The 25,300-nt window shown below is 43.4% G+C and overlaps 2 protein-coding genes across 3 annotated transcripts; one reads left to right on the top strand and one right to left on the bottom strand.

Annotated features, from left to right (window-relative positions):
* Positions 1-1,122: 1,122 nt before the first annotated feature.
* Positions 1,123-14,071, top strand: ETAA1 (ETAA1 activator of ATR kinase). 2 transcript variants are annotated; one of them, XM_072991050.2, is made up of 6 exons: positions 1,123-1,422; positions 4,164-4,301; positions 5,793-5,872; positions 7,679-7,797; positions 8,744-10,722; positions 13,240-14,071. In XM_072991050.2, exons 1-6 carry the CDS (start codon positions 1,221-1,223, stop codon positions 13,350-13,352), a joined length of 2,631 nt encoding a protein of 876 aa, XP_072847151.2. In that variant the 5' UTR covers positions 1,123-1,220; the 3' UTR covers positions 13,353-14,071. The 2 variants fall into 2 exon arrangements, with proteins under 2 accessions (XP_072847151.2, XP_072847148.2); XM_072991047.2 differs by having other exon boundaries at positions 1,124-1,422; positions 4,149-4,301.
* Positions 13,488-24,167, bottom strand: LOC140704658 (keratin, type II cytoskeletal 5). Its single transcript, XM_078384611.1, has 7 exons — positions 23,634-24,167; positions 21,344-21,558; positions 19,939-19,999; positions 19,410-19,505; positions 18,587-18,751; positions 17,893-18,018; positions 13,488-17,421 (listed from the first exon to the last, which is right to left on the bottom strand). The coding sequence occupies exons 1-7, from the start codon at positions 24,165-24,167 to the stop codon at positions 17,197-17,199; spliced, it is 1,422 nt and encodes a 473-aa protein (XP_078240737.1). The 3' UTR covers positions 13,488-17,196.
* Between the last annotated feature and the right edge of the window lie 1,133 nt (positions 24,168-25,300).

Below are 25,300 nucleotides of genomic sequence, written 5' to 3'. Positions count from 1 at the left end.
TCATGAATTCAAATGTCACACTAGGAGGACCAGAAAGAGCAAGAGATCACCCAGAAGCAAACATTGCAATATTTTCAGTTATTGTGTAATGATTTGCCCAGAAAACCACTGACATTTTAGCAAAAATATCCACATTTCTCAGCACCACCATCTGCAATTCTCTATGCCTTGCTCCTTTGAATGTGTTTTTGATGTTGGTTTTGCTTACTGATTTTTTGTGTGGTATTTGCTTGATCCTTTTTTACATACATACTCTTTTTATGTTTCAATATTTTCTTTTAATATAAGCCACTGGTTCTTAACCTTGGGTTACTCAGGAGTTTTGGACTGCAACTCCCAGAAGCCTTCACCACCAACTGTGCTGGCTGGGGTTTCTGGGAGTTGCAGCTCAAAAACATCAGAGTAACAAAGGTTAAGAACCACTGATGTAAGCCACTTTGGGTCCTTTTTAAAGAGAAAGGCAGGGTACACATAGGAAGAGAGCGCCTTGCAGAAAAGCCTGTTACACACAGCTTTAGTACTGAAAAAAACTTCAGAGAAAGCTATAGAAGCAAACCAAATTTCACAGAGTAAATTACGAAGCATCTGATACTAGAACAACTCTGATGTGAATTTTTTCTTCTTCTCCCTTTGTTCTTCTAAGCAGAAAAACAAATAAGAAAAAAGGTTTTATAACGAAGTTGTTCCAGTATCTGATATTTTGCAATTCTGATGAAATCAAGAAGCAAAACGGAATAAAAAGCCGCCGCTGTTGTTTTCAGTGGTTCTTAACCTTGGGTTACTCAGGTGTTTTTGGACTGCAACTCCCAGAAGCCTTCACCACCAGCCGTACTGGCTGGGGTTTCTGGGAGTTGCAGTTCAAAAACACCTGAGTAACCCAAGGTTAAGAACCACTGGTTTACGTGACCGGAGTGATCCACTAGCTCTGTATAAGTATAGAGAATATAGATACGCATCATGTTACATAGACCTCGTTTCTATTAATACATCAGACTAACTCCCACACAGAGCGAAACCCGCATTGTTACATTTTACGCCCACTGCTATTATAGACGCACGCCCCCTCTGTCCCCGCCTCCTCCTCCTTGACTGAACGCGACCAATCCCGGCTGCCGGAGAACAAGTTTCAGCCAATCAGGGGACGATTTCCAACGTTGGGCAAGATGGCGGCGTTGTGAGCGGGTGAGCCGGCGGGTGGAATGTAGCCGCGGGAATCTTATATGGCGAGCAGGCGGCGGAAGGCGGCGGCGGCAGCAGGCGCGGAGAGAAGCTCCTCTAAGAGTCCGGCGAGACGGAGCAGCAGGCGGCGGGGGGTCGGCCATTATCCCGCGAGTGCCCAAGATGCCGAGAGTCCCTGCATCCAAAGCGAAACGAAGGGGGAGCCCCCGGGGGAGCCCCCCCTTTCCCCTCGGCTTCCTGCAGGTACTTCATTCCCTCCCTCCCGTTACCGCCACCCCCAAATGTGGGTCGTCCGCCTCCTTCGTCCTAACAAAACAGCCGTCCATGCAACCGTAATTTGTACTTGGCCAGCGGGATTTACTCTCGAGTAAGCGACCCCGTTCTTGGCTGTAATGGCCATCGTTGGAAATGGTGTGTTCAGTAATTATGGGATGCCGTTCAGGGAAGCCCAAAACAGGTCGTCTTAATAGTCGGCTGAGACTGTTAATCTTAACATTTATAATCACCGCCTCTTTTAAACTTCGCATTTAATTTTCCGTTATGTTCATTTTATGGTTTTTCTACTCGCTTGTATGGGTTATTGTTGTACCCCCGCCCAGAGTGACCATTGGTCAGATGGTTAATACAGAAATGGAATGAATGAATTACTGTAATGTAGGATTTTGAATCCTGCCTAGACCCCCTCATTGAATTGGGAGAGGATCCAAGAGGGCATCTTCCTCTGGCTCTCCCTTTTGTTGCTCTTTTCCCCCCCTCACTTAACAAGCAGGGACTCTGGAGTATTCTCATGGGTCTCCCAGGCTCCAGTAACTTTCTTTTATGTGACCCAGTAAGTATTAGAAAGTATTTTGGGATTGCTGACTTGCTGTCCAATCTGTAGGGTGGCATGATCCTTCTTTGGCTTATGGAAAAAGTCCCAACATCTGGATAACGTTTTTTTTGGCCTTTATATCTTTCTTCCTTGTATGATGTATTAAAATGTAGTTGTGAGGACGGGTCTGCAAACTCTCAAATTGAGCTCATTGGGTACTGCATTTTGCCTTGAGTGGCTCAAGGCTTGCTGGGCATAGGAAAAAATAATAAAAGTCAATATGCATGCATTCTCTCTCTGGAAATACAGTCCCCAATAATTGTCCCTTTATATTATGAAGAATAAGTAGTTAGTCTGTCCTTAAGTTCTTAACAGTCACTGGTCTTTATGTTGACAAGACTGAAGCTGATTTTAGGTACTGAAACAGTTGCAACCCATTTTGGGAGCCCACAGAGCTGTCTTTGGCATTGCATCCTAAGAGAATGAGCAAATGATAAAAACCTTAAGATAAGATCATCTCTCTAAACCCTGACCAGCATGATTGTCTGTCCTGAGAACAACACTCTTGTGTAAAATTAACAAAAAATAAACTAAAAACTTGCAGTCTTCTATCAAGTGTGCACTTCAGGAGAGATGCACATGGAGGAGAGATGGAAGAAGGGGACTCTGGCTTAGCCAGCCAGATCAGCTGAACCAACCTGGCAATCAGGTGATAGATGTGACAGCCAGATAGCTCTCCTTTCCAACTAAAAACAAAAGTATTGTGTCATTTTTGAGACAGATTTATTTTCATAGGAATTTTCATGAATCACAATCCATTTTCTTGGGCACACAGAATATAATTATTCAGTCACCCAGTTTAGATACATAGTTATGGGAATGAGGACCAGATGAGCAAGGAAACAAACACAGATAATAAACTTTCAGACTTACAGTAACATTATTAACACAGATAACAGGCTTTAAAGCAGGGGTTTTAAAACTCAGTTTACCTGGGGGCCACTAGAGGCAGAGTCTGGATGAGGCTGGGCCGCATCAGATTTTCCGCCAAGCGGAGCAAGAGCCCGAGGAAGCCGCCCAGGAGTTTCCTTAGCCGACAGACAGGTGGGCCGGCTGGCAGGCTGCAGTTCTGGATGGAGGGTGCAAGAGGTGCTGTCTTGGGAGAGAGACGGCGAGCGAGGCAAGGCTTTTTTTTACTCTTGACAGCAGAGGATGTGTGGGCGCTTTGGGGGGGCAGGCAAGGCGAGGGCCACAAACTATCACCTGGGGGGCCGCAAATAGCCCCTGGGCCGCATGTTTGAGACCCCTGCTTTAAAGCATTTTACATAAAGCTCCACATCCTCAGAAGGTACCCCCCTTTTTTTTGGATTTATAATCCAAAAGACATAAACAAAAAGGAGAGATGCTTGGAAGTAGGGACCGGAAGGAACAAACTGAAGCACCTGTTCTTAAGTACTATTTTTATTACAGTCAGCTGGAATGGAAATAACAGTAGTTGAGTAGGAGCCTTGACTTGCTGGTCCCTTAGCTGAGCTGATGTACTTGGCCCTCTATCATTTCATGACTGGTTTTTGTGTGATAGAGAAGTCAAGCCTGATGAACCTGGTTTCTTAGCAGAGCTTGTAGTGACTTTGCTTGTCTTCTTTCCTCACTTCTTTCCTCATCTTAAATGACTCTGCATTTGCTTTGTATTCAGAAGATCCCAAGTTCATTAACTGGAATCTTCAGATTTATAATGTGCTGTCAAATCACTTTTGAATTATGGTGGCCTTAATAGTTTTTTTTTTAATTCCATTGTGTTTTACCATTGCTACCCTTCCAGTGAGTTTCCATGGCTGAGCAAGGATTTGAATTCAGGTCTCACGAGACTCCTGAAGTCTAGTCCATTGCTCTATCCAGTACAGTACACCATCCAGACTCATTGTCCTCCAGATAGGATGGCAAAGACTGAATACCTGGAGATCTGTCTCTGGTCACCATAAAGAGTATAGAGTTCCATAGACCAATGGTAAAATCTGATATGACACAGTTTCTTATATCATAAATATGTTTTCTGAGATTTGTCTTCCCCAGAAATTGTCATTTATTGATGTTAAGACAATGCAAATGTCCATGTAGTGCCATTTCTTCCAACAGTTCTGCTTGTTTTTTAAAATAGATCTTGTCTTGTCAGAAACTTGCTCATATAAGACCCCAAAGAGAAGACAGGCCAGGAGAACCTGCTTGCCAACGTTCAGTTCTCCTGTGAATGAAAATGATGGACAGCAAGAGATCTTCTGGGATCCCCACTCTCCAATTGCACATCAGCTAGGTAACCGTTTATTGATGATGATCTTTGCTTGCCACTTTCCTGTTAGAAAGCAATTTATCTTCTGAAATGTGAGTTTAAGGTCTGAAGTTCCTAAAACATGAATATGGGTATGCTGATACCCAGATTCATGCGACAGTCCTTAAGGACTTTCATAAATGCTTGTCTTAGCATGAACCCACTTTGAAATATGAGTATGTGGCTAGCAAGTATGGGGGCATTAAGGTGCCTTGATGATAAGACATCAAGATGTCTTGACAGTAGAACATTCTCACAGGATAATTTGCCTATAACTGCTAATGTTAGAAATAGAAATGTGCACAGAACCATCCTCCCAGGTCTGGCCAAATAAAGGCATACAGGTTGGTGCTTGAGCTGCACTGGATTCTTTTAGATACTTGCTTCTATTTCTCTCTGGAGCATTTGTACAAATGGGGAAATCCAATGGCAGGGCTAAGTCACAGACTGAAAATTTTGATCCTTAGGCAGCCACAGGGAGGGGAATGAATGTGGGAATTCTGGAGAGAATTCTGGAGTTCTTTCTTAAAAGGGCAAAGTAGAGAACTTGTAGCTTCTATATACCATTTATAACTCAGTTGTTTAGACATCTGGCTGCTGAGTTCCGATTTCCCATTTGACTCATGGGTATTTGGTGAGTCACCTCTTCTCTAAGTTTTATTCATTTAGTTATACTCTAGTTGCAACTTACTATACTTAAGAACCAGAATTTCAGCCATTGTTTCCTTTTTAAGCTACCCTGGTTGTTCTAGTAGAGGAAAAAAGGAAAAGACAAAAGGACCATAAGTACTGAGGGAACAGAAAATAAATATTTCTGTTCTAGCAATTGAACCAAACCTTCATGGGTGACAGATCAAGGAAGAATGAAGACCAAGTAGTTTAATTTGATGTCACTATTGTGGGGCTAAACCAAGTAATCTTATTCATGTTTGGTAATGGAGTCTGGGAAAGAGTGAAGGCAAGAGGAGAAGGGGACGACAGAGGAGGAGATGGATGGACAGTATCATTGAAGCGACCAACATGAATTTGACACAACTCCAGGAGGCAGTGGAAGACAGGAGGGCCTGGCGTGCTCTGGTCCATGGGGTCACAAAGAGTTGGACACGACTTAACAACAACAAATGGAGTCTGAATGGCAGGTGTTCCAAATTAAAATTGAATGTCTCATCAAGTTGAACTGGTATGTCGTTGGCCTTGTTTTAGATTGTCTTATGCCTTTTTAACATGCGTATTCCTTTTGTTGTTTGAGAAGTTGCCAACATCTATCATCAGAGTACAGTATCCTCTTGTTTTGGAAGGAACATTTTAAGTGAATACTGTTTATGTGATTTTTAAAAAAGAATATTAAAATTATCTACTTAGATTAGGAATAGTTTTGAAAAGCAAGTGGCATTGCTACTCATTTTGAGGCTTTGATCTGCTTCTGACTTTGGGAAACACTGTTTACTAAAAACTGTCTCCCCCACCCCTTTTCAGATAATGGACGAAGGAAGCATACAGTACGGCATGGATGTACGGTTGAGATTTCAGAAATTGTTAATCGGATTGCTCCTCAGGTAATTAATTGCTTCTTCAGATGAAGAGTCTTGACAGACTTTTTCATTTCTGCAGGTGGCTGGCTTCAGCAGAACATGAAGTTGGGGGAGTTGTTGCTTCCTTAATAGTACATTAAAATGCAGTGGAGTGTCCCAACATTGACATGGTAAAAAGCTGTCTGAGAGGAAAATAAATCATACAGTGGGACCTCGACTTACGAACGTCCCTACATACGAATGTTTTGATTTATGAACAGCTTCGTTAGTAAAAATTGGCATCAACTTGCGAACGGAGCCTCGAACTACGAATGAGGTCAAGGCTCCGTTCACAAGTCAATGCCATTTTTTGCGAATGGAGCGATCGGCGCCTTCAGAGATGTCAAAGGACTTTCTGATTCAAATTACCTGGCAATTATAGGAAATTTGAATTTCCCTCCCTTTCTCCCTGCCTTTTTGCCTTCGGAGGTCTCAAACAGCATCCTGCGATGTCAGGGGGGAAACCCCTTTGAGACCTCCGAAGGTGCCGATTGTAGTGGCAGGGACTCCCTGGGAGGTCTCCCATGGTGGCAGGCAAGCCCTGGGAGACCTCTCCCACTGCCATCGGAGACCTCCTGGGGGTCCCCTGCCGCCGCGATTGGAGGCAGCGGTCAGCTGGCCGGGCACTTGGCCGCTCACCCGCTGGCTGCGGTGGAGACAGCGGAGCGCTAGGAGGCTTTGGACTGGTAAGTCCTTTTTAAAAAACTTTTCTGATTGGGTTTGGACTGGGGGGATTATGTTTTTTTTTCTTTTTCTTTTCTTTTTTGCAGTCCCAACATGGGACTTGCTCTGTTTATTTTTATTTTTTTATTTTTATTTTTGGAAATGCTGGAGCAAATTAATTCTGTTCCCATGCATTTCAATGGGACATGATACTTCGACTTCCGAACTTTTCGACGTACGAGCCTCCTTCCAGAACGGATTAAGTTCATAAGTCGAGGTTGACTGTCTTTGCGCAGCTTGTCGTAATCACAGGTGCTTTTATTGAGCTGATGCTACCACAAATATAAATTGGCTCCTTTTCAATTTAGGCCATATTAGAGAGACCAGCTGGAGTGCTCCTGCTTAGTTCTCCAGCGATTCTTGCAGACCAATGATTGTTTTCCAAAGCAAGGCAGCTTCGTGAAAAATGGCATTTTAAAGGGCTTGGCTGGCACTGAAGCAGCAGAAGCTGCAATTTGTGCTCTCTCACCTTTTTTTTAAGTTTTAGAAAGGGCTTGAGGAGGACTTTGACTCAGGCTTTCGGTAGATCTCAAAAGGGAGGAAAATTGGCTGCACATTCTAGCCTTTGATAAACCAATTAATTTGGCTCACGCTGCAGATTGACCGGAATTTATTAATGAATTATAGCACAGTAGACTCTCTTATCCCCATTTCAAGTGACTTTGCTCTACAGTAGCTAATTTGAAGTAAGTGAGAAAGTATCCTTGTAGATGAGTAGCCTTCAGAACAGAATTTGGAGTGTGATACATAAGTCTGTTTTATGGGTATGGTCATTTCTGTAGCAGTCCTTACCTTTCCCCCCCTTTTTTAATGGATATGAGCTTTTTAAAAAATATCTTTGGCATTATTGTGAAAAAGAAAATCTGACTTTATCTGAGACTTGTATTTGTTCATGGTAAGTTTTTCCTGTTCAGCCATGGTAGCTGCTCTGATGGTTGTTTAATTGAAAAGCAAGATTTTTTTAAAAAATGTTTCTTTCCTTATCAGCTTTGATAGTTGTTGCATTTTGTAGCTAGGCAGGTCTTCATCACACCCACAGTGTTGATACCCGTGATTCTTCTTATTCAGGATAATAAGCCAGCTTGTTATGAAGGAAACCTTCTTGGGCTTTGGATTGGTGATGACGCAATCCCTTGTACACCTGGAATCACAAAAGTGCGTTCTAGGACCAAAGTGAATGGTGCAAGGTATGGTACAAGTTACTTTGTGTTGTTTTTAACATTGAATAGTTTTTTTTTCTCCAGAATGATCTGTAGATTCACACAATCTGTAGATATCCTTTGCAGTGTATCAAGAAGAAAGCTATTGTTTCTTGGTTCAGGATTTTTTAAAAAATGCTTCTTGCCTTACCAGCTTTGATAGTTGTTGCATTTCATAGGTAGACAGATTTTGGAACACACACACACCCCGGTTGCTGGAGGTTACTCATCCTCTCTCTTTCCCTTTAATTATTTAGTGAAAACTGCTTTCTTTTAGGCAGGTGGAACTACACCTGCCCCCCCCCTTTCCTGTTAAGTTTTAGAAGGCAACTTAAAACACTGCTTTTCAGGAAGGACCTCCACATGGACCCTACTTGACTTTGGCCTCCTGTCCTGTTGTTTCACTGTGAACTTTCTACTGGCACCACGTGTTTTATTTGTTAACTGTTTTTAACTTTCTAGTTCTGTATTTATGTATTTTAAGTTTAACAATATTTGTTTTATTCATGACTGATCTAAACTACCCAGAATAGTGCATTGCACTAATGGGGTAGTATATTAAATAACTAAATAAATAAGGTGGTGCAGACATTTGGCTTCTCTAAGGCACAGATGGGCAACATGTGCTGCTCCAATTGTCCTAGACAGTTGGCAGTGGTGAAGGATGAAAAGATTGCAATCCAATCACATCTGGAAATCCACAGATTATCCACCATCCTTATACGGTAGTTTTGTTTGTCTTTTTCTAAAAATAGCTTTGTTCTGTTTCAGTGGATTCTATATGTTGGATTATTTAGTGGTAACTTTATTAATTTCTATATCTGAGAATCCTGTTTTAATAGTACACTACTTTAGAGTAATTATAAAATAAGTAAGCATTTCTAAATAATTCCTGTAACAATTTGTATATTTTTCCTTCTCCTTTTTAATTTAGAGGCCTCCAGTTAAAAAACAAAGAGGAGGAACTTATGAAATTGGCAAAACAATTTGATAAAAACCTGACTGAGGCAATCCAGGATCAAGATACGTCATGCCACAGTGTTGACCATGTTGCACCCGAGACAGAAATGTCTATTGAATGTGAAGACGAGGCACAGAGAGAAAATCAGCAACAATTCCTTGAAGAGCATCTGCCAACTAATGTTACCGTGCCTTGTGAAGTAATTGAGGAGAGCAGTAGAAGACTTGGACACTGTGAAAACAGTAATCAGGAGCCCATAGATCTTGATGCTGAGGGAGCACTTAACGAACTGTTTGATGGCCCGACCCAGGCTTGCAGCGACCCATTGAGTCAGGGCCTTTCAAATTGTTCTTCAAACTCTAGTTTCCTTCAAAACCAGAACATTGTGATGCAGGACGAATGTGCTTCCGATCAGGTCACATCTGCTGCTGGAGCTGGGACTAGAGATGCTCCTCAAGGGCAAGACTCTACAGCCGCCCTCACAGAAAGTGTGGCACCATTTCCCGCCAAAAAAGCTGAGGTGCCTTCTGAACAAGCTGCTCCCAGTGTAGTCTCTTCTAAGGCTGAGTTGGCTGCCTCAAGTAAGCTTGAGAGAATTGTAGGTGATGACTTCGATGACTGGGGAGATGATTCCTTCCTTATGCAGATTACTCAGAACCCTGAGCTGATCAGCACTCCAGAAAATGTTTTTCCTTGTTCTGATGACAGTGCTAAAATGCGGGAAAGAACCAGGGACGCTGTCCAAGGCAGAGGGTTGAATTCCTTTGAGAATGTCGCAGCATCCCTTACTTTACCAAAGCAAAGCATTGGGATAGACAAGATGAATGATGTTCCTTTAGAATTTGAGAAGTCAGTCTCAAAAAACAGCTCAAATAAAATTTCTGGCTATAATACAGTTTTAGTGCAACCTAAAAGTCAGAGCATACAGCAGAACTTCACTCAACTTAAATGCCCTGCCAAGACTAATTCATCTGAAAAAGGAGCTCTTCCTATTGTGCTACATCCTAATCTCCCTAAAACTCAAACAGGAAAATACGGAAGTAACCCGGTCAATATTTACTGCCAGTTACCCACTAGTTCTGCTAGTATAGCAGTCCGTGGTCTGAAGAGCACAACAGATGCAATCAGCTCTGACCTTTTGAAGCCAAAGGAAGCACCAAAGAAAACGGTGTTTGTGTTTGACAACTGGAACGAGCCCAAGTTCCCAGATGAAGTTTTAGACTTCTATTGTGAATCTGATAATCTTTGGGGCGTCAACTGCGATGACGATGACCTGCTGTATCAAGTCTGTGATGATGTTGAAAAAAACACTCAGAGCCAACAGGCTGTGGAAAAGAATGAGAAGGCAAAATGGGTGGTAGAACCTCCTTCAATATTGGAGGCGGGTCCTTGCCCCACCGTCCCCGATCAAGGACTTTCTCATTGTCCACAGGCCCAAAAGACCCATTTGGGCAGGAAAACGTTCTCTTTGGATGCTCCTGCTGTAGTTGCAACAATGCTGAAGAAGGAGCATCCTCCACATCCTGCTGTGAAGCAACCATCGAAAAGTGAGAGCACGAGAAGTGTCCCGGAGAAATGGTGCCGGTCTCATTCGGTGCCTGAGGGAGACCTTTCTTCTCGAACAGGCTCACCCATGCTCTCAAATGGGCATCCAAACGTCAACAATGGAAAATGGCAAAATGGCCTTTGTCATGAGGGCAAGGTAGAGACGGGCAGCCTCATTAATCAGATGATAGCTGTGAAATCAAACTATGTATTCAGAAAGACGGGTCAGTCTCAAGCTCTTGCTGTGGACCATGAAAACAGAACTTTGGGAACACTTTCTGGAACTCACCTGGGCTTGTTGGAAAGCAGGAATACCTCCAATGTCCCCCTTCAGACAACAGTCCAGACAAATACAAAGCCACCTTTTAAAAGGCATCTCTCGGATTCCTTTGCACAGTTTGAAGCAGGTAGGTTTGGTTCACACAAATTGTGGTAAGAGTTTTAGAGGATTTTTGGAATATCAGGTTGATGTCTGTCTCGGTGTGAGGGGAATGTGAAGGCCGTACTAGGAGTGGTGTTGGCTACACTGGATCTCCTCTCTTGGGGCTGGTGCACATTAAGAGCCCAGGTCTTTGCCTGGGATGGTTCCAGCACCCTTGGGTATCCCTGCCAATCATGTTCAGATTGTTCTCTTAGTCTTTGATTTAAATACAGTGGGTTGGGAAAATTCATTTTATGCACTTTCACAAATGCTCTGCATTCCCCAGTTGTTCATAAGATGAGCTCTGCTTTCTGAATTCCTCATTTTGTTGTTGCAAGACTGAGCTGTCTAGCAAATAGTGGGATGAGGAATTTAAAATTAAACCAAAACCTGCAGGAAGGGAGAGACCTTTTAACAGTGCCTTCTAGTGTCAAGGTGGGGGAGAGACCCTCTGGATTGAGAGCCGTGACTCAGCAGTCCTTCACCTTTTCTTGGGCTGGATACTAGAATAACTCTTCATCTTTATGGTGCTGCAGGGTATATGCAGCGCAACAGTGGCTTAGTATTTCTCAGAAGTTGAGTGCTTTGGGCTGGATTTGGAGCTGATCCTCTGAGCGTTTTATCCATTGTCCATGGAATGGAGTTCTGAAAGAACCTTCCTACAGTTCTCATCTGTTTTCATTGATTCTTTCCCCAGTGCCACCTTGCGTTAGGCTGGAGGCTCTGAGAAGCCTCCAGAGCAATTTAGTGGGGGCCTGTGTAGCTCTGCGAGGGAGCTGCACCACATGAGTTTACAGATGAAACAGTATAAAGACAAGGGCTGCAGCTGCTGCCAGCTTCTCTCGACAATACCAGTCACAAATACAGTTTTCAGTGTTCCTCTAGTAAAACTTTGTCAGTGGAGTTGTGGCTACAAGTATTTGATTTGTGTTTTTCACTGGGGCGGTGGTGTGTCTGCAGCTCGTCAGACCCACTATTCCATGAAGATAACCCAGATTGTGTACAGTGATTCCTCGCAAGACGAATGCCTCACGCAATGAAAAACTTGCAAGACGAAAGCGTTTTGCAAATTGTTTGGTGACTCGCAAGACCAATTTTTCTATGGCTGTGCTTCACAAGACAGTTGTTTTTCTTTTCCTTTTTGTTTGTTTTAAATCGCACAACCATTGGTACCGCACTTCGCAAGATGAAATTTTCGCAATACGACATGACTCGGGGAATGAATTAATTTCATCTTGCGAGGCATCACTGTACTTGGAAATAAACCGATCAGTTGGAATTGTAGCCTGCTTATATGTATAGGTGCTAATCTGCGTGAGTGGTTAGGTACCCTTAAGGCACACAGGTTCCACTGACTGGAAGTGAAGGCCTTGCATAGTTGCCGTCTCTTTGATGACTGAAGTGTAGCAGTAGAGGGGAGATATGTGTTTTCTTCAGAAAGGAAAGCTGGGATTGTCATAACTCTGGATTAAATTCCACTGTCAGGCCCAGAAACCAGGTGCTTGACTATGCCTAAGAGTTCTACAGGAATGCCGTAGACCTCCAGAGAAAATTCAGAAACCTTGACACCACCCATATTAGTACACTGCAATCTGGCAGTCAGATAATTTCATCTTGAGTGTGTTTGGATTTGCCTGTAAAGGTGCCGTGATCCTGTGCACAGGAATTGGGCTTGTCTTACTTGACGGGCTAACTTTCATAGTGAAAAAACTCAGAATAATCAAATGTGCTTCATGCCTTGTAGGTTTCTGCTGCAAAGGAAGTGTACCTAGGCTCTTGTGTCATGGTCTTGAAGCTTAGCATTTTCCTTCATTCTCCTGCCATCAAAGTTTGCCCTGCCTTTTTGTTTAGGTTGCCATCCTGTTTGCTAAACTGAAAAGTGCCACATTTCCTTTAAATTTGATATCTGAAGAAGCGGAGAATTAGTCTGAAATGACCCAATTATTCTACATACCTGTAGATTAGAGTTACCAGGAAGGGGGGTATGCCCATGTATCTGCTTATTTTGAAAGCAAAAACGTGTTCCTGTCAATTCCATTTTTATCAGACAGGAAGATGGCCCTTCAGAACAAAGCAAAAAACCAAACCAAGCCACCAGTATAACTGCCAAGACAGTCAATTGTCAAAATGGAAGAACTTTCCAAACCACGAATGTCATCCCTTCCGTTGACATTCTCCCCCGCCCCAAACTTTGTGCTGTATCGGACCTGGACTTTCATGAAACCCAGGAAAATGTTCTTTTCTCCATTCTATTTTTATTTGAAATCTCTGGGGACAATTCTCTCAGGAGGACATCCAGTCCCCTTGAAGCAGTCTGTCTTTCTCTTTGAGGAGTGTTTGTGTGCCAACACAAAAGTCAGAAGTCTTCTTTCCTTCCAGCAGATTCTAAATGAACTTGTTCTGTCTGGTTATTGGTATGGTATCCTGCAGCCAGACAGACGTTGCTACCCTTAGAGCACAAGGCCGAGTACGACCGGCCCCTAATGCACATCTTCTTTCTTAGAACAGAGAAGCAGAAGATGTTCTCAAGAAGAAATCGCAAGGAAAAAGCAGGAGGCTCTTGAGCGGAGAAAATGGAAGATGGAAGCATTGCTAAAAAACACAGCGGCGACTTGAGCAGGGGCAGGAAGAGGACCAGCTGGCCCTTGGGCATTGAATCATAAAAGTCACAGGAGTTATTATTTTACAGTTGAACTGCTTCTGCCCCCTTGCTTATATCTTGAGTCTCCAAAATATTGATATCAATAGAGAAGTACAGAGCGGCTTCAAGGTTTAGTGGTTGCTGTTTTGTTTTAGCTGTTCTTTCCCCCTTGAAACACTACTGTTTACAGCTACAAATGGTTTCCCTGTTTGTGAAGGACCAGCCCAGCATCTGGTTGTGGTTTTTTTTTGTTACCAATTTCTTTGACTCACTAACACGTTTGGCATTGACTGTATCAGGTCAAAGGTAATATTGTGCCAATGTTTTGTTTGCAATATGTAGGAAATCAAACATTCAAGATATTTTAATTTCATGGTATGTTTATCATGTAATTCTTTCCTGGGACAGAGTGATTCTCATGATGTCCTGTCCAGTTATCATTTATTCCAGGCCCACTGGTGATAGTGTTCTAGAATTAACAGTTTCTGGAACGTTGAAAAGAGACAAAGCTGCCTCTTCACTCCTAGGCACAGCAGTTTGAACCTTGTATGATTTGCAATTTTGGGTTGTCGCATTGCTTCAAAAGCCAGGCCTGATTTTGTGAACTGCTTCCAGTAAACCATATGATTTATTTAACTTTGTAAATTATGTACACTTTGTAAATTGTGATTAAAATTACAACTGTTTCAGTCAATTGCTCTTTTCTACTTGATACTGTCCTCTAGTTTGCAGTAAAGAAACAGAGCTTGTATATTGGAACACTTGTGCCTCTTCAGAGGTTCAAAAAGCAACATGTCCTTTTAAAAAAAATCAGAGAATACAGCCTTTGGTTAATGTGTCACGTTTTGTGTGCTCAGGTGCTTGCTATATGGGCCAACCACTACAGATTTTTCTATAGGAGAATATTTCACAGTAGTCTAGCAAGAAAAGAGAAAGACCAAAAATGACATGGATTCACTCTGTCGAGGCCAAAGCCTTGAGCTTACAAGAGCTGAGCAGGGCTGTTGATATTTTGGAGATCACTCATTTGTAGGGTTGCCATGCGAAATGGACACAAATTAAAAACGAATTGCAAATTTGTCAAAAATTGCTAATTCATCAATTTGTCAGAAGTGTGATACTTTAAGCAGGGCTTAGCAAAAGGAGGGGGAAAGGCATCAAAGTAATCCCGCAACTGCACGATCATTTTGATCCCATACCCCCTTATGCAGCCATGGGATTGCTTTGATTCTTTCCCCCCTCCTTTTGTTAAGCCCCATGGGACTTAGCAAGCAGAGGGGAAAGCAGGGATCAAAGGGATTCTGCAGCACTTTGATCCCTGATTTCCTTTTGCTAAGGATTAGCAGGTGGAGGGGAAAGCAGGGATCAAAGCCCTGCAGGAACAATTTGATCCCTGCTTTCTCCTCCATTTGTTTTGTACTCTTCTCAGCTTATTTCCATGTATAAGATGACCCTCAATTTTTAGACAAAAGTATAGTCTTATACATGGAAAAATACGGTATATGGGCAGGCTGATTGTATTTATGAGAGCAGTAATCAAAAACACACACAAAGGAACTAGCACTGATATACTATTTTGCCATTCAAATGATCTCTGGACGTGGTAGGGAGAAAGTATAGCAGTGGGTGGCTCAGTGTCCATATGTAAGGGAGATGTGGGGATATTACAAATTGCATCCTAGTAATCTATATGTCCTTATTTTCTCTTGCATATTGAAAAGAGACGGCTTTATAAATTACAGTATGCATTTTTATTGGACATACAAAAGTGAAGTGAGGCTCAAACTACTGAAGGCACAAAGAGGTGATGTGGTTTATACAAAATTTGAAAATCTAAACTTGAAAGCAAAAAAAAAAAAGGTAGAATGAGATGACCCATCTGTACAGCTGATCAAGTTGAAGGGACAGCTGAGCACCAAGTGGATATTTGAAACACAGGGCTTTGCATATTTCCAAGTATGATCAAGCCAGCTGGATGTCTTACCAAAGCTGTTGGGTATGAAACGTGTGTGTACCATGATGAGAAATGGTTCACATGTTACATTTTCTTTTTAAAGGGTTTTATGGCGTTGGATTTTTTAGCTTCTGTAACTTCTCTGAGTTGAGGAAACCCTTTTCACACTAGAGGAGCTGCCACCTCCAAGGCTCACTCCTCCTCCGATGCTTCTTCCACTTCCGGCACTGAAATTGCCTCCTCCCATGGCCATTCCACTCCCAAGGCCGTATCCTGCTCCTGCACCGAAACCACTGCCTCCTCCAATGCCAAGGCTGCTCCCACCTCCGTAGCCCAGACCACTGCCAAGAGTGGCTCCACGTGAGACGGTTGAAGAGACAACAGCTGTGAAAAGCAAACAGGACAAGCTCAAGACTTCAGAAATGTGCTAGTGAGCCAGCTAAAATAAATGAATGGGCCCCCGAAGTATTATGGTAGGCAAAAGGCAGATAGGAGTGACTGCAATACAAGTGGATATACAGGAGACATGACTGGAGAGCAGATGGAAGCAAAGTGAGTGTGGACCTTTAGCCAAACAGAACTGAGAATCCTTCCTCCCACCAGTGAAAAGCCTGTGGTCCTCAGGATACTTACATATATTTACAGCGTTTGCTGCATTGTTAGACAGCCTGTCAGGAAACAAAACAGTTGGTCAATATTTAAGCACAATCTGATCATCTAGAGCTGACTGAAAAGAAGTGGAATTCTACTCTTCCCCTTATCAGTGGCTCCCAGCCTTGGATCCCTAAATGTTCTTGGATTAAAAGCCTTCACCACTAGCTGTGCTGGACAAAGTTCCCGGGAGTTGTAGTCCAAGAACATCTGGGAACCCAAGGTTGGGAACCTCTGCCTTAGATGAAATAGAAGTGTGCCTATACTTGGCTCTGCTTTTCAGTAAAATTCTCCCTGTACCTTCCAAACCAAGACCCAACATGATATGGGTTGACTCAGCAAAGGAAGTCACACCTTCTAATTTCCAAAAACTGAGCAGGGCTAGCAATGACAAGATCTTTTTGAGGTCACTGATTCCTAGGGTGGGAAATGATGGCACATAATGAAATCACACCAGACTCAACTTCTAGTAATTGGAATGTAGGCCACCTCCACTACCTCTGCCCCTTAACTCCCAACAGCAGACCTCCCCACCCTCCCCGACCTCCGCCTTGATAATTCATGAATGTCTATACCACAACACTGAGGAGATGTGCCAGATGCTTCCTTTCCTTCTGGAACCTTTTCTCTGACAAGTCACCCATGAATCCTTAGTTCTAGGAGATCTAAAACTGGTTATTATGGGGTACCAAAAGGAGGGGACCATCGATGTCCCTAGAAGAGCTGCTTGACTAGTGAGGCTGAGGATGACCTTGAAGACAGACCCTGACACACATGCTGGGAGAAGAAGGCAAGACTCGCACTGCGATCTGGAAGTGACCTTTTTCCAAGCCACTAGACTAGACGCTGTGACACTTAATGCAGCAGTTAGCAGGTGTCCTGAGAACCTGGAAGACCACGTTCCTGGGAATCTAGATAGGCACCATGGCACATCAGCACCGCTTACTGTGACAGGCACCACATGGGTCCCTGTTCTCCTTCCCAATGTTTCATGAGTAGAAGAGGAGAACCTTTCTCTCCCTTAGGCTCCATGTGATAGACAGATACAATATTTAATATCCCTTAAGGATATTGAGTACCCCTTAATTATCTCGGCCGGAATAAGGAAAGATAAGAAATGGGGAATTTGGATAGAGCCAAAGATATTAAGGATTCATCCATGTGGTGGGTAGAAGGATGGCACTTCGTATGTAGATGCTGAGGTTATAGCTCACTCACCTGCATTCCTCTCCCTCTAGGAGCTTCCTGTAGGTGGCAATCTCAATATCTAAGGCTAGCTTCAGGTTCATCAGCTCCTGGTAGTCCTTCAGCTGGCGGGCCATATCTTGCTTGGCTCTCTGGAGGGCGTCCTCAAGCTCAGCCAGCTTCTGCCTGGCATCTTTGAGAGCCAGCTCCCCACGTTCTTCTGCTTCAGCAATAGATGCCTGCAGGCGGGCAATCTACGGGTGGGGAGGAAAAGGCTGGTTTAGATCAGTGATATGGGGAGATGCCACAGGGCAGCTTTCCTTCTTTGCCTGCTTGCTTCTGTGGGTCCAGAGCCACGGGTAAACAGAACTCTCATTGAGTAAGGGATGCTGATAAGACCCAGAGACCTTTGGGTAGTGTGGGCAGCATATAAGTTAAATAAATAAATACAGTAATGTCATTGGGACAATGTGACTGAGATGCTAACATAAACATGTTGCTTGTAATTTCTAATGGCATCTAATGAAGCTGGTCGTGCAGAGAATAGGGTTTAAGCAAATGGAGAAATAGGTGAGCATGAAATGTTAAATCCACTTCAGTCAAGGACCATCATAAGGTACAAGATAGGATGGAATTCCCAACTGTGAAATTGGTAACCCTTTGGGCTGAAACAAAGGCTAAATATTTCATTATTCAGAGACTCGTGAGGGAGTCCAGTATCTCACCTGCTTTTTCCCGCTGTCAATCTCAGCTCGCAGTCTGTTGATTTGTCGGTTGATCTCTGCAATCTCTTGCTTGGTGTTGCGGAGGTCATCTCCATGTCTGCCAGCCGTGAGCTGGAGTTCTTCATACTAAAGTCCATAAAAAGCAAACAGATCAGCTGGAGGTGCATCCTATCAGTCATCTGCTTTAATTTGCACTGTATAATACATAGTATACACTGGCATTGCATATTAAAATTAGGTTGCCCATGGCCCACTAGGAGCCTCCTTTCTTGGTTTGCTACCAACACCAGATCTTCTTCCCTCTCCATTGCCTACAGCTGGAAGGTGGCACTGCTTCTGTGGATGAATTTCTGCTTTGTTTTGTTTTTTTAAATTAAAGGGAGAAAGATCTGAGATGTAAGGAAAGAATTGCTTAAAGGAAATAAATTGGAATTTACTCTGGAATATTGTTGAGCCACCTTAAAGTGGAGGGTGGGATAATTGGGCTTCTGCTCTGAACCAATGAAACATTAATGTAGGCACTTTAGCCACTTCTCCTTAATACGGTGGTTCCCAACCTTGGGTCCCCAGATGTTCCTGAACTACAACTCCCAGAAGACTTCTAGCTGTGCTGGCCAGGATTCCTGGGAGCTGCAGTCCAAAAACATAGGGGACCGAAGGTCGGGAACCACTGCTTTAATATAGAATACTTTACCTTGGTTTGGTACCATGACTCAGCCTCCTCCCTGCTCCTGTTGGCAATGTCTTCATACTGGGCTTTGACTTCAGCAATGATGCTGTCCAGGTCCAGGTTGCGGTTGTTGTCCATAGACAGAACCACTGAAGTGTCAGAGATTTGGGTCTGCATCTGTGAGAGTTCCTGTAATTGTTTTTTTTAAAAATTACCTTGAATATTAATCCTGTTATTCAAAAAATCCCAGAGGTTTGACCCTCTGAGCCCTGGCTACATTATATCATTGGTTTTGCCATGCCGAGGTTCCCTGTCAAGACTTCCTCTTCATCACAGATATTTGTCAGCTTCCCGTAGAAATGAGACCTTCATCTCATCTTCCTGCTCTGCCAGTTTTTCTGAACAGAAGACTGCTTAATTCTGTCTAGCTTAGTACTTTTCCAGTGAATCTTGAGCAGGGAAGATGTGAAGGCCTGCTTAGTTGCACTGAAGTTGAAACTCAATTGGCAGTATAAGGATAGGAAGACATACTGTATTCTGTTCCTGAGAAATGCTGCTAATCTTGTCAAGTTTATTTGGCAAATGTCTGTCTCTCTCTGTGTTTTTTCCTTTAAGGTTCCTTTTGGGTTTTTTCCCTTCACATTTTTGGTCAACCAGAAACTGCAGAATTTACTTGAGAATTCTGGTTCATGTAGCCCTGTTGATACCCGTAGATGGGAGATGGGCCACAGCCAACCAGTAATTCTGCACCTATTCTGCAGAATTATAGTATCCAGGTGAAATGTTGGTGTCTTTGGCAATCTGTGCAGATAGCTTCCCTTCAAAGGAAAAAAGCAGTGACCCTTACCTCTTCATACACAGCTCTGAGGAAGTTGATTTCCTCCTGTAGAGATTGTATATCGGCTTGTAGCTCAACATCTTTCACATAGGCAATATCCACATCCTTAAAAAAAAGATATTCTTGAATCAAAAATCTAGTTGCTAAATGGTCAGAAGTTATAAAAGCACAGGATGTACATTCATTACCTATTACTGAGTGCTATGTGGAATATAGTTGTGGGAATGTCACATGGATGTATTGGTTAATGTTAGTGACACCACGAATGATAAGCAATGTTGCCATTTTGTAAACATTTTAAAAATGTTTTAATAAAAAAACATTTAAGAAAAGCACTTGCATAGCTTTTTTAAAATGGTGAATTCTGGCACAGTTTTTAAAATGTTCAAAATATATATGGAGAAGTATTTTGAAATCTGGCTGCATCTTTTGTGATTCACTCTCTAACACAGTAACAAACGAACAATACCTCTCACAGTAAAGGACTGCTACATTCCCCCCTCCTTACAGAATCATGTGCTTGCACACAGATCCTCACCTTCTTCAGTGTTACAAAATCATTCTCTGCTGCTGTTCGCCTGTTAATCTCATCTTCATACCTGTCGGGAAAGAGAAAAACAGTGAATGTTCAGCCAAATGGCGAAGTGAGAGCTGAGGTTTTTAAAGAGTTTTGGAAGGGTTTAGGAGATTCATCCTCTGCAGTGAAAGTGACAGGGAAGATGTACAACCCCTCCTGCAGAGGAAAACCAGCAAGATCCAGAGTCCAAAAGATGGTATGCCTTGAGAACTGTGCTCCAGTTTGCTTTCCTTATGGTGTGGCTCCGCTTACTCTGGAGATCTGGGGCAAAAACACTCCAGCACCCAAGGGATGTCTTGGAGGATCTGAAGGACTTTATCAGGAACACCATCTTGCAGTTGCCTCAGATGCTAACCACTCCTGTTCTCCACTCTTGGTAAGTATAGTCAAAAGCGACAGCTGAAACAAGCAATTCTCAAAGAAATTGATATTTGACATTGGTTTGCTCTTCTATTGACTCCGCAATGTGGCTGCTTTAAGCTCTAGAGTATTCTGGACAATGTGAGTCATCTTTGGTAGTGCTGAGCATCAGCTTTAGTCCAGTGTGGAATCTTGAACATAATCAACCTGATCTGGGCTGCTTTGCCTGGGTCTAGATCAAAACACCATGAGCAGATTTGGTTTCATGGCAAATCAAAGGCTATTTGGACTGATTCTGTGATTTGAATGTCTGGTATAACCAGGAAAGGGGTAGAGGTGGGAAGAATTATGTGAACAATTGGTTGGGAATGAAAGAAAGGAGCTGATCTGTTCGGTAATAACCATAACATGCCATCTGAGAATTTCACTTTCATCACTTAAAGATTACCAGTATACAAGTCCAGAAGCAAGCTATTTGAAATTTGGAACATTTATTCCGCTTTGTAGGGTCTATCATATTGCCGAATTTTATGTATCTCCTTGCCAAAAGAAAGAAACCATAGCCATTTCCCTTTTCCTATGCAAGTCAGTGGGAAGGCTGGAGATCTGAATTTAGAAAGCAATCCAGATCCAGGGCACAAATTGAATCGGGTGAGGCTCGGTTCACTGCAGACCAAATCATGATCTATCCCAAAGTGCAAGGGAACTCACATAACCCTTATCTTTTTTGTCTCTTTCATAAAACCAACAGAAGAAGGGGACAGGTTGGAAGATAGGAAACGATTTTGGAGGCTAATTGGGGATTCTGAAATCTGCCAGTTGGCAGATCCAGATGTCAGAAGGAACACACAAACAGATCACCGTACAGAGCAACCTCCATACAAGGTTCCTTTTTAAAAGGGCCTTGTTTGTCTTAGCTGTGGCTTTTGTAGCAGCATAAGAAAGGGAAAGAGGAATGCATGAGAAAGAAGAAACAATAAGAGTTTGAGAAAAGGGAGAGGTGTACTTGGTCTTGAAGTCGTCAACCAGGTTCTCCATGTTGTTCAGTTCAGAGAGAAGTCTGCCCTTGTCGTTCTCCAGGTTGTTCAGTGTTTGCCTCAGATGGTTGATGTAAGTCTCAAAAAGGGGTTCAATGTTGTTTCTAATGGTTTTTTGGCCCTGTTCCTGAAGCAGGGTCCATTTTGTTTCCAATACTTTATTTTGTTGTTCAAGGAAACGCACCTGGAAACACAAAGACCCAGAATATCACAATGCACTTAAAACACACACACAGAAAACAAGTAAAGCCCACTGAGGGTTCTAACACAGAGTGCTTCTCAAATGGTGGGCCCCACCCCGAAGGTAACCATCTTGATAGACCATCTATCTATGATAGACCAGGCCATCTATCTCTTGATAGACCAGGCCATCTCTGTGGCAAATATTCATACAAGAAAGGAGTATGGAAAGCTTCTCCCAAGTTAAGCTGCAACTGTGAACCTTTCAGGGATGCAGTGTTTGGAATTTCCAGCAGAAACTGGCCTAATTTATACTTAATGGATTAGTACACAGCTCTTGATGAAATTACAGTGGTGCCTCACTAGATGATGATAATCCATTCCACTGAAATCACTGTCTAGCGAAATCATTGTCTAGTGAAAAGCAAATTGTTGTCTAGCGAAAATTGGTTTGCGAAGCAGGGACCAAACATTGTCCAGCAAAATTCCCCCACAGGAATCACTGTTTTGCAAATCACTATAGCAATCGCAAAAAGTCATTGTCTAGTGAAAAAACGGTCATGTGGGGTAACTGCCTAGCGAGGCACCACTGTAGCTGAATGATGGAAAGTAATTCTTCATTAGGTTATCAAAACTGGGTTTTAAAATAATAGCAAGATACAAAAATGCAATGTGTATTTTGAGAGAGCTTTTCCTACTAGAACACTGGTTTTAAATATTTTCTTTCTTTCTTTCTTTCTTTCTTTCTTTCTTTCTCAAAAAAGCTTGATGTGGAAATTGGATGGAACAGAATAATAAATCAAGCATGAAAAAATGACAGGGACCACAAACAGCTTGACTTGCATGTTTCTGGCTGCAACACTCCTATGAAGTTTTTGCTTCTTGAAAATTCACGTAAATTTGAGATTTTTAAAGGACTACTGACCGACTTAACTCCCTTTTCTTTAAACAAACAAACAAAAAACCTTTGCTGCATTTACAGCACATCTGTCCTGGTGAGGTACATGATTCTTCCTCTCCATTTAGCATTTACAGCAACCCAGTGAGGCAGGCCAATCTGAAAATACATGGCTGAGAGGGGATTTGGACTTATGTCTCCATAGCCCAATTTTCTAACCCCTGCACCCTCTGCCTGCCTGTTCTGTCTGCCTGTATGTCTACCTATTGTGGTTGTTATCATTGGGGTAAGGCCATTGAAGAACTCAAAATTATTTTGGTATTGTTTTTAGCTGTTTCAGTTGACCTGCACTTAACTTTTACATGGGCTTTGTGTGTTTGCCAGGACTAACCCACTTGGAGATATAGCTCACATAGATAAAAGTTTTTTTAAACCACTATGGCCCCTGTGCCAATATTTCAGGGATGAAATATTACAAATCGGAATGAAGAAGTGAACCAATGAAGCCTGAACAGTTCAAGCCTCATCTTGCTGCACTTTCCTTCCCCTACCTGGCTCTCCTCTATCCATCATTACTACTCATCGTGAGTCACCTTTCCCTCCAACCCTCTTTGATCCATCCAAGTCATAGCCCTCTGAGCAAAACTGCACCCCTGATGCGGGCTGTGCATTTCTGGACCAGACTTGCCTTTTTAAAAAAGTTGTGCCACTAACCACACTTTGACGCACAGTTATTAGTCCGTTAAGGGTTGCGCAGGAACCTTCGCCGACCTTACACGGGGTCTATTGAGACGTAAGTCCCCTGGACTGAACAGGACTAACTTCCAGAGGAGGAGTTGCAGCCTTCTGGAAACTATTGAATGCTGAGGTATTCCTCCCGAGCAGGGGCCTGCAAATTCACCTCAGGTGTCTGTGTTAAGCCAAACGTGATCACAGCTTTAGAAGCTTTTCCAAACCCATTGCCTAAACGCCAGGAAAAACATCTCTTGCAAAAAAATGTCTGCATGCCGTAAGGCTCTTGAAATCACAGGAGGGGAGGGCCGATATGAAGGTGGCCCAGCCCTGACGGCATACCTGCCTGGCACATGTCTTGTTTCAAGAGTGGCACAGTCACAAGAGGAGACAGTAGAGATCTCAGAGCACAAAAAGAGATGGAATATAGGAACACTCTTGGTCCTTACCTTATCGATGAAAGAGGCAAACTTGTTGTTGAGTGTCTTAATCTGCTCCCTCTCTTCCTGACGGACTCTCTGTATGTTGGGATCAATCTCCAGGTTGAGAGGGGTCAGCAGGTGCTGATTGATGGTCACTTCTTGGATCCCACCCGGTGGGCAGACAGGGAAGCCAGGGCCACCTCCGAAGCCCACGCCACCGCCAAATCCAGCTCCAACTAGCCCGTAGCCGCCGCTCACGCCACCACCAAGCCCATAGCCGCTGCCCCCACTAAACCCATAGCCGCTGCCCCCACCAGCAGCACCACCCACAGTGGAGATCCTCTTAGAGCCACACAGATTGTAGAGGCTTCGGCTGCCAAAGCCGCCGCCGCCACTACCACCACCAACTCTGCCAAAACTGGCACCACCACCGACACCACAGCTTCCGCCTCGGGTTACAGTAGTGCGTGTACTGAAGCTACTGCGAGACGAGGTAGGAAGGATGGCAGAGGCATTGCTGAAGCCTTTCCTCTGGACCTTCACGGTGGTTTGGTGAGCCATTTCAGCTGGAGTCAATTGACAGGAGGGAAGTACAGGCGGAAGGAGAGAGAGAGAGCAAGCACAGACAGGAGATTACAGGGGAGCTGGTGTACTTGTGATCTCCGGCACTTAAGGGCTCGTCTTTTATTTATATTTTTGAGGAAGTGGGATTGGCTACAAATGCTATGGATCATCTTTTCTGATTAATGGGGCTGGGCATGCCTGAGGCTTTTCTGAATGGTGACATCACTCGGCCCTGGCACCCACACCCACAGGCAGAGGACCCAATGGAAGTGCAACAGTCTGAACTGTATCACTTGGGGATGATGATTGCCTTCCTTGCCCATGGCTGTAGGCAGTTGGAGAGAGAGAGAGAGAGACAGACAGTATTAATGAGCTCAATTTGTACCTGAGCTGGGGAACAAGAAATTGGGAAGCCATTGATAGAGCTTGCCATGAAACCAGGGATGCCAGACCATGTGGAAGTTGGCCTATTTCACACCAGCTTGCCTGGATTGAGAGAAGTAAATGGTAGGAATAGAGTTCTTCTTCTTCTTCTTCTTCTTCTTCTTCTTCATCATCATCATCATCATCATCATCATCATCATCATCATCATCATCATCATCATCATCATCATCATCTTAAAACTACCAGAGCTGGAAGGGACCCTATGGATCATGGATCCTCTATGGGGAATCAAACTCCCAACCTCTTGCTCCATAGCCAGAGACCCAAACCACTGAGCTATCCAGCAGTTTTAATATTTGCATAATCTACCACAGATGAAATCAGGCAAAGATTGGTACCTTCAGTACTGGGAAAACAGACAATTGTGAGACCTTTTGCCCAAAGGGATCATGATGGGGAGGGCTTCAGCTCTCCTCCCCCAGTCTTCTCTTGCCCAGTTCCCCATCTCCAATGCCACGTCTGGGTTGCTCGGAGGCTAAGAGATTGTAGGGTTAAACTAGACGTCAAGGGGCATGTGTATGCCCTCTGATTGACCTGTTTTCTGACTGACAACAGAATTGGGGATTTTCTCAGAAATGCTGTATGCTTCGGTGATCAGACTTGCAAAGAAAGTCCATATTTACCTTTCAGAGACTAATCACAAAACAGAATATGGCTACCAATGCAAGTTCACAGCTTCAGTCGG

This window comes from Pogona vitticeps, chromosome 2 (assembly GCF_051106095.1).
Source record: "Pogona vitticeps strain Pit_001003342236 chromosome 2, PviZW2.1, whole genome shotgun sequence".
Taxonomy (NCBI): domain Eukaryota; kingdom Metazoa; phylum Chordata; class Lepidosauria; order Squamata; family Agamidae; genus Pogona; species Pogona vitticeps.
The sequence above is the reverse complement of the archived record's forward strand: the minus strand, read 5'-3'. Positions and strand labels throughout refer to the sequence as shown.

Bases quoted from the DNA above. Each gene is read 5' to 3' on its own strand.
- LOC140704658 (XM_078384611.1), bottom strand. From the start codon at position 24,167: ATGGCTCACCAAACCACCGTGAAGGTCCAGAGGAAAGGCTTCAGCAAT. The intron at 19,506-19,938 runs GTGAGGATCTGT...CTTTTTTTTAAG, and splicing joins ATTTTGTAACACTGAAGAAG to GATGTGGATATTGCCTATGT. The intron at 18,019-18,586 runs GTAAAGTATTCT...TATGGACTTTAG, and splicing joins AGTCATGGTACCAAACCAAG to TATGAAGAACTCCAGCTCAC.
- ETAA1 (XM_072991047.2), top strand. From the start codon at position 1,221: ATGGCGAGCAGGCGGCGGAAGGCGGCGGCGGCAGCAGGCGCGGAGAGA. The intron at 1,423-4,148 runs GTACTTCATTCC...TTTTTAAAATAG, and splicing joins TTCCCCTCGGCTTCCTGCAG to ATCTTGTCTTGTCAGAAACT. The intron at 5,873-7,678 runs GTAATTAATTGC...CTTCTTATTCAG, and splicing joins TTAATCGGATTGCTCCTCAG to GATAATAAGCCAGCTTGTTA.